The sequence below is a fragment of the Otolemur garnettii genome, unplaced genomic scaffold, assembly GCF_000181295.1.
Source record: "Otolemur garnettii isolate 467f Iridium unplaced genomic scaffold, OtoGar3 scaffold00015, whole genome shotgun sequence".
In the NCBI taxonomy this organism is placed as follows: Eukaryota; Metazoa; Chordata; class Mammalia; order Primates; family Galagidae; genus Otolemur; species Otolemur garnettii.
The window spans coordinates 23,838,051-23,851,768 of NW_003852410.1; the positions used below are offsets into that span (position 1 = coordinate 23,838,051).

A 13,718-nucleotide genomic window follows, 5' to 3' on the forward strand; every position below is an offset into this window, starting at 1 on the left:
CTCTTTATAGCATGTGGTTCTAAGAGTTTGACCAATGCGTAGTCATGTAACCATCACCATGATTAAAATAGAGAACATTTACATCCCACTCGAAAGTTCCCTTGTGTCCATTTGTGGACAATCCCACTTCCAACCTATATTTCTAGCAGCCATGGATTTGGTTTTGAACCTTTCATGGAACGTCAATAAATATCTCTTACCTTTGAACCCACTTCAGGTAACGATTTCTTAGCATCCTATAGCCTTTGGATCAAGTATAACATACTGTATATGCAATTGATTAAAAATTGTGCAACATTCTTCTATTCTGCTAGATTTCTGCAAGGATGTCTGAGGTAAGGGATTATCTGGCCTGTTCATTACTGTACCCTCAGTGGTACCTTCACATAGACGCTTGACAAAAATCTAATGAACAAATGAATAAGTGAATGAATGATTAGTATGTCAATGACTCTAGGTCTAGGTAGAGTGCTCTAGGTCACCACTGACTAAGCAAATGAAATTTGATATTCATTAGTATCAAGTCTATCATGTTATAAAGCACCCAGAGACCATAATATTCAAACATTCCTGAAGAGAATGTAGAAAGTTTTGAAGTTATATTTGGTCTGAATATCAGTAATAAGAATCATGCTAGGCAATCCCAGATGCATGATTAGTATACTCAATTATTTAAAAAGTAAGATGGATTGTTTCCATGAAATACATGTACCCCCTGATATTCTCAAATTTTAAATACATAAATAAATAAAATTTAGCAAACAAAAAATAAGATGGAAAAAATTTAATCACTTAACACCATCGTTTGTTATTATTTCATCCAACTACATCCAACTACTGTTTATTTCATAATTTACACACTCCATATATTTTGTATCAGATCCAACATAACAGTGATGCTCAAGAGCAAGATCATAAAGTCCTCAAAATACAGCTTATTTTCTATGTGCTCGTCAAGTTCAGAAAGGATCTCTCTATATTTTGGCTTCAATTCTTGTCCCTGTGAGAATAAAGAAGAATAAGTGAACACCTAATTCATTGTATAGATCTTAGGTTTATAGATGATAATAAGCAATCATGTTTTAGTCTGTTTTGTTTTGCTATAGCAGAATACCTGAGATTGGATAATTTTAAGAAAAAAGGTTTATTTGGCTGATGGCTACAAAGTTCAAGATTGAGTATTTGCATCTGTTAAAGGCCTCAGGCTGCTTCCACTCACAGATGAAAGGGAGCCTGTATGTGCAGAGATCACGTTGCTAGAGAGGACACAAGAGTGTAGGGGTGGGACTTGGTGCTTTTTAACAATCAGCTGTCACAGGAAATCACAGAGCAAGAACTTACTGTCTTCCCAGGACATCAATCTATTCATGAGGGATCAACCCCATGACAAAAAAACCTCTCATTAAGCCCCATTTCCAACATTTGGAATAAAATTTTAATTTCAGGTTTAGAGGGGATGAACATCTAAACCATAGCAAATAAAATATATAATTAATGATCATAACACATCTGGTTGCCACCAAAGCTACCAGTTTAGCACTGTGTTAAATCTTTTCATTTAATATTCACAGTGCCCTTGTTGAATATATTCTATTATTATCCTCATTCTATAGATGCAGTATCAATCAGAGACTAGTGAGAATTAGGTTACTTGTCACAGCCAGATGCTTTTGGTGTGGAGTCCAGATTTGTCCTTGTCTACCTGATTCTGCAGCCCATGCTCTTAATTGATAAGTGATCCTGTCTTTCTTTCAATATAGATATTGTTGTGTCTTCAAATTTTCAAAATATATTTTTTATCTTAGAGAATGTGAGAATGTATTTATTATATGTCTGTCACCTGAGTCTTAAGGTTATCCAGAAATGTAGAAAAAAATATGCTAAAGGAAGATTTGGAAGATTGTTCAGCATTTACTTTGATCATAAATTAAATACAAGTTCATAGTCCTCATAAACAGTCAGTTTGAAGGAAAACATTTGAATAGTCTATAAATGGGGAGAGTTTTTAGTACAAACTACAGCTTTTGAAATATCTTTCCCATTAAAAATTAATGACATTAAAAATGCTAAAGTCATTTGATTCACTATTATACTGAACTATGTTTGCATTTAACTCAGACCCAAAGGCTCACCCATATGCCAGGTGTAAAAAAAAAAAAATCACAGTAATAACTAAGGCACTTTTGGAACAATGGTACATTCCTTTCACAGGCTTGAAACCACATTCTGGTTTCTCTCGGCTGGCTATTCTTGAGAGGTCTCCTTATCAGTGAGTGATGGTGTTCTCCATCTTCTCCCACCAAGACAGCTGAATGATATTTGGAAAGGGTCAGATTCCAAGATGGAAATGGAAATAGGACCACTTTACTAGCAGAATGGCACAATTTGGCTCAAAGATCTGGGTGGGGAGCAGGTCTTTTATTCTTTCTTTTTTCCTGCATATTATAAGAGCACAGAATTGACTACAGTCCAGCTTTCGTAGAGTGTGCCCTACCATCTTGTTTTTTATCTTCTTAGCAGGGCCTTTATATGCTTGATTTTATTCTATTTGACTGGCTATACAGTGATAAGACCCCCAAAATTATGTTTAGGCTTATGGAAAAGGAGATGTTCCCCTTAGAACTCATGCCTCATTGCTCAGTTTGCCAGGGGACACCACAGGGGGATTTAGGAGAAAGCCCAGTTAGGACTGAAGTGGTTCTCTTCTGCCTTTTCCCCTTGACTCTTGTACATGCACCTGCCTTAGAGAATCTCATGAAGTTGGGGTAGTTGGACCAAGCCAGCATTCTGACAGTCATTCAAACAGTCTGGACCTGTTCACTGAGTGAAGCTGAACTATCACCACTGACATAGAGAATGAATGCTCCAGAACAAACTGTCCCCACGAGTCCCTGAAATATGGCTCTGCTTTCTGGTGCCTGTCATCTCAGGCAGAGGGCAGGATGACACTGAGGCTTGGGTGTGTCTGTTGCTGGAGAGGTCCAGTAACTGGATGCACTTTTGCGGCTTAACCTACACTGAGGGGCATGAGGCTGAGGGTGTCTTTCCTCAATTCTTGTTCTCAGGTATTCTCAGAGGAGTGGTGAATTACATCAAGATGATGCATCCACTAGATCTTCATTTTCATATTTATTAAAAGCTGGCTGAGGGTTTGCCAGGCCACCAGGGAAGAAGCCCCTTTCTCTCTGGGATATGCCATTTCCTTTAGCCTCTGATGCAGGCAAATGTTACAGGATTTATTCACCCACCTTTTTTTTTTTTTAATACTCTCTGAAACTTTTTATCTCTTGGTAATTTCTGTCTGATATTCCTGCCTGAAAACATTGCCTTTCTTAAAAAATATTTCAGGAATAATACATGTTTAATATAGAATATTTAAAAATAAATTTTAAAAAGATGAACATGAATATTACCCTTTACCTGTTATACAAAGATACCTAAATTTAATTAACATTTCTTTCCCATAATTTTTCTGACAGAAAAATCTCTCTCTCTCTTTCACTTGTTTTGCAATAATCATTGACTCACAGGAAGTCATACCCTCACCCAGTTCTTCTTAGTGAGTGACATCTCATTTAACTGTAGTACACTAAAACCATGTATGTGTGTGCACGTATGTATATGTGTGCATATAGAGAGGGGATAGCATCTTTTAATGTCCTAGAACACACATAAAAGCTTAGAGACTGCCTCTGTGTTTTTTCTTGCCCTACCTACCAATAAATATTTGTGGTTTAACATAGTATGAGGCTCTCTTTTCTACTTACACATTTTCCTTAGGTCAGTAATTCCTGAAGACCAAACACACTGCTGGTAGGATGGAAATGTAATTTTAGGTGATGCAAAAATAAATGTTAAATGAGAACTACCGGTCATCTTTTTTTTTTTAAATTATCATCTTCCACTTTTACCCAGTGAATTTATATTTAGAATAGTGATAAAGTGTCTATACTTAGTATAGAGAAAACATTAAAAAGTCTAAGGTAGACGATAATACAGGCTGTAGGCAGATTTGGGGAAAGATTGGAAATGATATCCAAATGACTGAAGTTTGAGAAATATGCCCCTACTTGCTTTAAGTTACTCCCTTTAGGTCAATAATGTTTATATATTGCCAACTTCCATTTCTATAATTTGAACAGAGATCTCTGTTCTCACCACCCAACTCATAGATGCTGTGGCTGCCCAAGTTTCTTCACTTGAATATTTCTTGGACGTCTTAAAATTGACACATCCTAATGGAACTTCCCACCTCTACCCACCCTCACCCCACCTCACATCTGTTTCTTTTCCAGTATTTTCCTTTTCTGGGAATGGGGCCACTACCAGTTTCTTTTCTAAGTCAGAAACAGGGGTGCCAGCATTTGTTCTTCTGCCCATCAACTCTCACAGCCAGTCCATTTTCAGACCCTGTTCCTTCTGCTTTCCTGATGTCTCTCATCGTTGTCTGTTTCCCTCCAACTTCACCACTCTAATCTCAGCCATCATCATCACATGCTTGGATGGTTTCCCCACGAGGACTGCGATCCTTCCTGCCCACTTCTGACCCGTCTGTTCTTTGGGCTGTAGCTGGTGTGATTTCCTCATCCTGGACTTAGAAGCCATTCAGGCTTTCTCTTACCCACCAGATTTGGCTCCTAGTCACCTCCTAGACCTGACGTCCTGTTGCTTCTTACCCGCACATTCCCCCAGTAATTTACTTTCTTCCCTCTGGTCTTTTGGCTGCCCCAGGGCCTTTGCATAAGCAGTTCCCTCTGGTTGGAATGCTGTCTGTTCTCACTCCTCCTTGCCTACCTAATCCTGCACACTCTTCAGATCACAGTAGTACTTTAATTTTCCAAGAGCCCTTCTTTGACTACCTGCCTCAAGTTGGTTTCTGTGTTTCATTCCCCACTGCATGCTCTAGTCTTTCTCATCCTTTGAGAATTTGGGGAAAGATTACCTTTTCCAGCATATTCCTTTACTCTGCTGGATTGCTTGCTTATTCATTGTACCTACTCCAGTGCCCAGAATGAGGCAGGCTCAACAAACATGGAGTGAAACATCACAATGGCCCCAGCTGGCTGTTTGGGTAAGTCTGTGATGGGGCCCCCCTGTTTATTCATGCATCTTAGCTCTCTTACCTCTGTGAAATTCCTAAATTGAGTCTGCAGCAGAGTTTTGGCAGTAGCTTTTTCAAGTGTTCCATCAGGGTCAGAAGAGTTTCTAAAAATCAGAGCAGCAGTGGCCATGACTTTTTCCAGATCTGAGCCCTTTTTCAGAGCTGTAAGAGAAGAAATACGCAGCAAAGTATCCTAGGTTAGAAATGACCCTTCCATAGACACAGGGATATTCTTCCAAAGGAGCTGTGGGGAACAGACCCTGTCCTTGGGCCTGTTGCTCCCTAGCTGAGAGTGTTAGAATTGGGAGTATTAGGATGAAACTTACTCCCTGCTAGCCATGTGAACTTAGGAAAACATTCACCTTTCTAAGTTTTGGTTTTCTGGCCTATAATTTCTTTCAGTTATTCACCAACTATTTATGGAGCACCTCCTATAAGCTAATCTTAGTCCTTGGCATTAAGAATCCCTCACTAAATAAAATAAAGTCCTGTTCTTGTGGAATTTGTATTATAATTCCGACACAGGATCACTTCATGTCAGTATGCCAAAGGAGAAGGGCATCTAGGACAAGCTCTTTGATCTGATGGTAGACAAGGGCTGTCTTTGACTTGTGGCCTCAAATAGAGCAATGCCTCTGCTGGTCTCTCAGGGTTAAGCTCCTTGAAAAGGCAGTGCCAATTCATTCCTCTCCAGTGTGTTCTGGTGAACACAGAGAAATGCACAAAGTACCACCAAGAATATACTTTGCTCTATGTTCTCTTAGTCCCCAGTACATTCTCTAGTAAAGAATTTATCACATCTAATTGTTATCACCTGTTCAAATGCTTTTCTCTCCAACTAGGAAACAATCTCCATGAGGAAAATTGCCACTGTGTTCTCAGTGACCAGCACAAATGTCTGCTGCCTAGTAGGTGCTAATAAATGCTGTCACATGAATGAGTAAGCAGAAAAGAAAAACAAAATCTCACAGCTTTCAGCCCAGGTAATGTGCAGCACTTACAGTTGGATTATAGGTTAGAATCATGTGATTTTTGGATTGAGCACTTACTCTGTGCCTGATATTTGCTAAGGTACACAGCGCACAGAGGGAACAAATCCACATGTGGTCTCTGTCCTTATATATATTACACTCCAGTGGAGAAATTAAATAATAGCCAAGAGTATATGTGTGTGAATATGTATATATTTGTTTGTATATATTTGATGTTTATTTGTCTACATGTATACATAATATACATACAGTATTTGAAACCTGTGATGTAGGAAGCAAAGAGGTACAGAATTGTGGGGGAAAATTCCAGAGTGAGTCTGGGAGAAAAAGTACTTACATAGGCTGTCTGGAGGCCCTGGTGAGTAGATTAATATTTCAGCCAAGACAAAGAGGATGAGAAGAGGCTGACCATGCAAAAAGATCAGGGTGAGGGTGGGAGTTAGAGTTTTCAGGGGGTTCCAGGCTCAGGGAGCTGGCTGCAGCTGCAAAGGCTCGGGTCAGAAGGAGGCTGGAACTTTGGAGAAACTGACAGGAGGCAGTTCTGGCTGGAGACTGGAAAGTGGAAGGGTGTTTGGTCAGGAAAGTAGGCAGGGGCTTGATCATGCAGGGCTTATCAGCTATGCACAGGGATGAGGATTTTTCTCAAAGTAAAAATAGAAGGGAGACATGGAAGGGTTTTAAACAACTATTTTTCAACTGAAGATGAAGGATAAGAGGTAAGAAGAATGGGAGAAGGGAAGGACTGTGCATCTTTTCAGTTTTTACTATAGCAGGGCCCAGGCTATCTATTGGGTGAAACAAAGCTTGTACTGCTAAGACCTGGGAAAAGTATGATTTTAAACTTCAAATCCTTGTAGAATCTGGACATTTTTCAACTCTCTGCCGAAGTTTAGGTCTGATTACATTCTAAATGATAACTCCATCTGGACAAGCCAATACCTCATTCTTTTCCTCTATTTCTTTTAAAAATCAGCATGCATTTTCCCCGACTATAAAATAGCATCTGTTCATGACAAGAAGAGCACTAAAAATATGAAAAATAAAAGAGAATGAGGATCTCTGGTTAGCCTAAACAACACTGATGATACTTTGTGAGACTCTGTAGCATATCATTTTTATGGTTGGGTTCTTCCCTTAATAAACCCAACAGGCTGCCTCCTAATTCCTCCTCATCTGCCTTGCAGGTTTGTGAACTAGTATGTGAAAGCATATTGTGAAGGGCTGAGTGCAATTCAAAATGCAAGTGATTGCTGTTTCTCTTTTGGTGCTGTTCATTCTCTCTCTTGCCTCTGGAATGGGGTGTAGAGGAGGACAAAAGACATATAATGTGAGCAGTGATCATAATTTTGAATTTTCTGGTAGCCACATTAAAAAAGTAAAAAGAAACAGGTGAAGTTAATTTTAATACCACTCTTTTATATGTAAAAAAAATTCAGTTTAACATGTAATCAAAATGATCAGTCAAATTATTGAGTTATTTTTACACTTTTTTCCCCTAGTAAGTCTCTTAAATCTTACTCATCTCAAATCAAATTAACCAAATTTCAAGCGCTAAGCAGATACATGGCATAGCTACCATCTTGGACAGCACAGTGGACTGTATGTTCCTTGAGGACAAGTTACTGCATCTTATTTATCTTTGCATTCATTTCTAGGCCTTATTTATCTTTGCACTCATTTCTAGGCCTCAGTATATACATGTTTAATTGAGCTAACATGAACTTCAGAACAATTCCCTGCCTCTTTCTCCTCATCTGCCCTGGAACATGGAACTAGACCTTAAGCACTTGATTTGTGAGTTCTAACACTTCTGTGCATAGAAACACAATTCTCAAAATAGCAAGACACTTGAATAAATTTGTTTTAGAACTTTTCTTATTATCAGTTATTTTTGTGAATGAGGAATTAAAAACCTATTGGAGAGAAGTTGTTTGCTCAAACTCAACATATGTAGTATATGACAGAACTGAAAAAAAGGTCCCCACTGTCTACTCTCAAGGCCAGTAATTTTCCCAATACGTCAGTACTTCTTTTTTTTTTTGAGACAGAGCCTCAAGCTGTCTGCCTGGGTAGAGTGCCATGGCATCACAGCTCATAGCAACCTCCAACTCCTGGGCTCAAGCAAGTCTTCTGCCTTACTCTCCCAAGTAGCTGGGACCACAGGTGCCCGCCACCATGCCCGGCTATTTTTTGGTTGCAGCCGTCATTGTTGTTTTGGTGGGTCCAGGCTGGATTTGAACCCGCCACCTTAGGTGTATGTGGCTGGCGCCTTAGCCATTTGAGCCACAAGCGCCGAGCCACGTCAGTACTTCTTGAACTTTCCCACTGCAAAACTACCTGGGTGTTAGAGGTAAAGATATACTCACACCCCATCCCTACTTCCCACCAGATCAAGGGCATAAGCTCAAGTAGCCAGCAGAGAAAGGGTGGGTTCACACTGACTTTTAGTCCATGTTCTATCCATGTCTGATTTCAATGAATGATCTTTAAAATTAATTCCCCATTAAATATAATATTTTCTGGGAAGATGGCCCATGTTTATTCTCTGGTTTCTTCAAGCATACCTGTGTAGTCTGGTGCTAGGAGTGATTTGCATGGTGGAGAGGGTGGGGAAGTGGGCAGTGGTGGTAATAGAGTCACAATTCCCTCTCAACCTCCTGGAGGGAGAAGTTACATTACAAATGTGATGGAATAATTCTCAAAAGTACCTGAAATTGCATAAATTGTTGAAACAAGAATCCTAGGTCTGTTATGCTGTAATTGTGTAAAATATATATAGTGTGTAAAATATATATATATATATATTTTGAAATAGAGGCTTAGTATGTTGCCCTCAGTAGAGTATGGTGGCATCACAGCTCACAGCAACCTCAAACTCTTGAGCTTAAGCAATTGTCTTGCCTCAGCCTACCTAGTTGCTGGGACTATAGGCACCTGACACAACACCCAGCTATTTTTTTGTTACAGTTGTCATTGTTGTTTAGCTGGCCCAGGTTGGGTTTGAACCTGCAGCCTCAGTGCATGTGGCTGGCAACATAACCACTGTGCTACAAGTGCCGAGCCAGTGTTAAAATATTTTTATAAAGATGAAGATTTATTTAAATACCAATATAAAGAATCTCTTCTGAAGAGATTGGTTAGCCATCTAGGCAGAGACATAACTGTCAGGTGGCTACGTACCCCTGAGCTTGTTCTCTGCAAACATGTGAAGCTGCACATTTTGGAAATGATGATAATCCAAATATATAAGTGTATTTTTCTTATATTCATTATTTCCATGGCAAAGTTATAAGTTCTAAACATATTTAACTTATACAATTGAATTCCAATGGCAAATATGTAGTTTTGTGGAGTTGGCCACACTGTAGTTTCCCCTCAATCACTAAGGCAGTTGGGGGTTGACTGCATTCTGAGTTCTACTGAACACTTATGAGTCAGATGCTCATGGTCCTGCTCTAGTCAGCCTGAAGATCCTGCCCATGAAGAAGCAACTGGATCCCAGTGAAAAGAACACTGAACTGGGAATCAGGGGACCCAGGGTGTCATCTTAGCTCTGCCTTTAATGGGCTAAGTTTAAATAAGCCAAATCCTACCACTGGGCCTCAGTTCCCAGATCTTTAAAAAGAATGTCATCAGGGTTTGATGATTTATCCAAAAGTCCCTTATATCTTTGATGTCCTATCATTTCTAACTCTCAGTGTATCACCAGGGTGGAGGAGAAACACATACATCTTTTGCCTTACCTTTTATTGAAGCTAGTTGTTTGGATACTGAAATGCTGCCAACAAAATGAAAGAAACATGATGATTCTGGGAGCTTAGGTATTGATCTCACCATCTAAAGCAAAGCAATATGATAAGTTAAACTTTATTTATTTTCCAGTAAATATTCACTGAGCATTCTGGTGGAGCAGCCATCTGTCTATCCAAATCCTTTCTTCCCTTGCTAAGTAGTAAAGAGTGCTGACCATGGCTGGTCAGCTAGCCCATGAAGTCCAGTCAGCCTTGCAGTTATGTGGCCAAGTGACTCAGTTCCTTCAAATGGAAAAGGAGTAGAAGAGAAATGAACACCTCTGCGTAAGCTCCTCCGTGCTCTTTCCCATTTCTAGCTGACTATATGGAAATTGCCAGGAAGCTGTATATTGAAGGTGGTAGGGCCTCCGTCAACCTGTGGAGCCCCTACATGGCTGTGTGGAGTAAAACAGGCACAGACATGGACCCTCCCATTCTAGACCGTCACATAAAAAAGAAAAAAGAACTTTTGTTAAATGCTAGATGCTTCTGTTAAATGCTAAATGTTAGACTTTGAAGTTTATTTGTTCCAGCAGCTTAGTCTACCTCCCTAGGAATCCTGGCACTCTGCTGAGGGCTAGGGATGCATGAAGGAAGGAATGATAGAGACGTGTTCTTGCCCTCATGGAGTTTCGAGTGTGGTGCAGAAGCCAGTTATTAAACAGGTAAGTCAATAAAGTGTAATGGTAGAGCCTATACAGTGGGGGGAGAACTAACCTAGTCTATAGTCATGGTAATGATGTTCTGCTTGAGCATAATGAATCAGAAGTGAAGAGGGAGGAAGTGTGTTGTAAGCAGAGGGAACCTGTGTACTGGGGCCATGAAGTGGGTGAAATCATGGCATGATTGAAGAACCAGAGGGAACACAGTGCGGTGGGAGCCTAGGAAAAGAAGAAACAATGGCAGAAGATGCAGCTGAAGTCAGGGGCCAGGGCTACAGCACACTGAGCCTTGCAGGATTTAGGAAGGACTCCAGTGTTATTCCAAAGGCAATGGGAATGATGTGATCAGATCTGCATTTCGGGAAATTATTTCACCTGCTATTTCAGGAGTGGAAAGGGACCTTATCAGAGGTAGGAAGATGAACCTTGCTCCCTTAAAAATGCAAATCAAAATTTGCTTGGTTTTTCACCCTCCAATGGCTGGACTCATTTTTTTAGACAGCCAATAAGAATAGCAGGACTTGGTCATACCTTTGACAACTTTTTAAAGGAAAGTTCTGGGTTCAAGATCTGGTTTTGGCATTGTTTAGACAAGGGATCATCATCTTTTGGGTTCTAATTTTTCTCAGTTGTAACATTAGGAAGCTGGACTTTATGCTATCTCAGACTTTTCATGGCCTTCTTGGTGAGGTCTTGTTGATTTTCTGAAACCTCTGCACCATTATTATCTCCATTACAGATGAAGGATGTTTCACTTTGCACAATGTACTCTTGCAACTGGCATGTATTATCTTCAATTGACATGATGGCTTCTCCTCCGTTAGTCTGAGGCCCCTGAGAAGCAAGAGCTATGCAGTTCAGCTTCCTCTTTCCTGCCCCTGGCCTAGCAGAGTGTCTAGCACTTGTTAGGTGTCCAAAAAATGTTTTTGGAATTAAAGTCCATTTCTTAAATGAAATTACCTGAGAAAGAACATTTTTATCATTTATTAATTCTAACTTTACACATTTGAATAATACAAAACAATTTAATTCCTCTTTGTCATGAATGATTTCAAAGAATATGTTGTGCAGAGTTAAAATCATTACCAATTCTGATTTACAAATATTTCACAAGAGGCAATCAAAGATATTGCATTAATTGCATCGTCTTTTCAGTTTGCAGTCAAAGCTCCAAGTTTGTCCTCTTTATTCCCCCAATTCAATTGTTTAAAGCTGGAATCGGGTGGGTAATTGGCACCAAACTGGCAATATCTTGGATTGCAAGCTATTGACAAGATCTCTTTGGAAATACACGTGCAAGCTGAAATGAAGCTCAGAAAAGGAGAGCCAAGTGCCACTGACCTTTTGGGCATCTTCCTAGGTGCTAAGGTGGATGTTGGGGCTGCAGAAGGATTGGGCTCCCCTTCTGAGTGGAGAGTTTGGTCCTGGGTGCTGTATGTACAGCCACCCATACTCTGATCTCCTGATGTGTGTTGGCCCTTCCTAAGCAACAGTCACTTGTCCATAGTTACTATTGTCATTCATTCCATGACAACTATGCAATAGCACGTTTAGAAAAACCTTTCCCTAGCGTCACTGTATGTTGACATTAAATCATTCATGCATTCAACAATGATTTGCATATCTACCGTGGGCTAGGCTCTTATACAACAATGAGCAAAATCAGAGGCCCTGATCTCAGGGAGCTTAGTGGGAATGACTGATATTAATCAAGTAATGACCCAAAAAGTCACACCTGAGAACAGTGCTAATGCAAGGCAGGTGCCATGAGATTGGCCCCAGTCAGGAAGGTCAGCAAAGCATCCCCAAGGAAGTGACACTTGATGCTGAGTAGAGCTAGCTAGCAGGAAGGGGAAGGGATGCATGCTGCAGGAGGGGATAGCCTGTGCTGAGCGCTGTGGCAGGAGGGAGTGTGGAGATCAGAAGGGATTGGAAGAAGGCCAGTGTTTGGATCAAAGAGACTGAGGGGGAGTGTGTCTAAAGCTGAGATTGAAGAGCAGATACAGTGGCCAGGCCATGCAGGATCTTGTAAGTCACAATAGGGAACTAAAGCTTTATGTCAAAAGAATGGGAAATCATTTGTGGACTTTCATCAGGAGGTTAATGTTAGATTTACATTTTGGAAAGATGGCACAGCTTCCACGTGAGCAATGGTTCAGAGAGGTGGACAGGGTAACTGCAGGAAGACCAGCAGAGAGGCTATTTCACTCATGGTAGCTTAGAGTCCTTTCTATAAAAGTGGGACAACGTATCAACTCAGGGAAGACATGTAGAATGATTGTGTAAGTTGCTGGTGAGTAGATAGGTGAGAGGAGATATGACTCTCAAAAGAAGCTAGGAATAGTCATTACTGCTCCAGGGACACTGCTATCTTATTGCTGCATCACTGGCCACTGTTCCACCATCAAATGGCTGTGTCATTTTCTCCTTGCCTGCTTCTATTTATGGGTTTTCTTTATTCTCCTCCCTCTTTCTCTTCTCTAATTAGCATTTTTCATTAAAATTTTGGATGAGAAGAGGTGGTTTGATTGGCTTCACCACTCACCATTGCCCACACTGCTCGAGTTTTAATGCCATTGGTCATCAGTCACTCTCTGCGGTTATCCCCTGTGGGTTAGGTGATGACCCTGAGCCAATCTCCCTGCTCAGCTTAAAACCTAGAGCTGGTTTCCTCAGAAGGGGGCTATGGATGAGTTTCCTAGAATCTGGATTTTTAACAAACACTCTGGCTGATTCTGTTGGGGAATGTACCTGGGAGTAGAAAGATCTGAGTTTGATTTCTGGCTCTAACACTTCCTCGTTTCGTTATCTGGGATAAGATCCTTAAAACTGCCCAGTCTGCTTGCTCATCAGGGCGATCAGGCTTTCCTCGTGGAGTAATTGTCAAGGCGGGATGAGTTCATGTTTTGGAGCACTCAGCCCTGCACGTGGTACCTGGTGTGCAATCAGCAAATCACAGTCATAGACAAGATGCTCTTAGAGATGATTATCAGAGGCATCTATGAAAAAAACTAGAGTTATGAAGTGAAGCACAGATGTTGAGGCACCCAGAAGTTAGCAGCAATGGGAAGCTGTTAACACCCTTAGTCCCAAGGGGGCAAGGAGAGGAAATGTTATGGAACCCCATGAGAGCTAGATTCTTGAAGCAGCAACCCCTTGACAGAAGCTGAGG

The 13,718-nt window shown here is 40.6% G+C and overlaps 1 protein-coding gene across 1 annotated transcript; it reads right to left on the reverse strand.

Moving 5' to 3' along the window:
* Positions 1–764: 764 nt before the first annotated feature.
* On the reverse strand, positions 765–12,018 carry SNTN (sentan, cilia apical structure protein). Its single transcript, XM_003785522.3, has 4 exons — positions 11,888–12,018; positions 9,837–9,871; positions 5,124–5,263; positions 765–1,000 (listed from the first exon to the last, which is right to left on the reverse strand). Exons 1-4 carry the CDS (start codon positions 11,995–11,997, stop codon positions 854–856), a joined length of 432 nt encoding a protein of 143 aa, XP_003785570.2. The 5' UTR covers positions 11,998–12,018; the 3' UTR covers positions 765–853.
* Between the last annotated feature and the right edge of the window lie 1,700 nt (positions 12,019–13,718).

Excerpts from the sequence above, each read along its gene's own strand:
- SNTN (XM_003785522.3), bottom strand. The coding sequence starts at position 11,997 with ATGGGTGGCTGTACATACAGCACCCAGGACCAAACTCTCCACTCAGAA. Across the intron at positions 9,872-11,887 it reads CCTAGGAAGATGCCCAAAAG|CATTTCAGTATCCAAACAAC; the intron begins GTCAGTGGCACT and ends TTTTGTTGGCAG. Across the intron at positions 1,001-5,123 it reads AATTTAGGAATTTCACAGAG|GGACAAGAATTGAAGCCAAA; the intron begins GTAAGAGAGCTA and ends TTATTCTCACAG.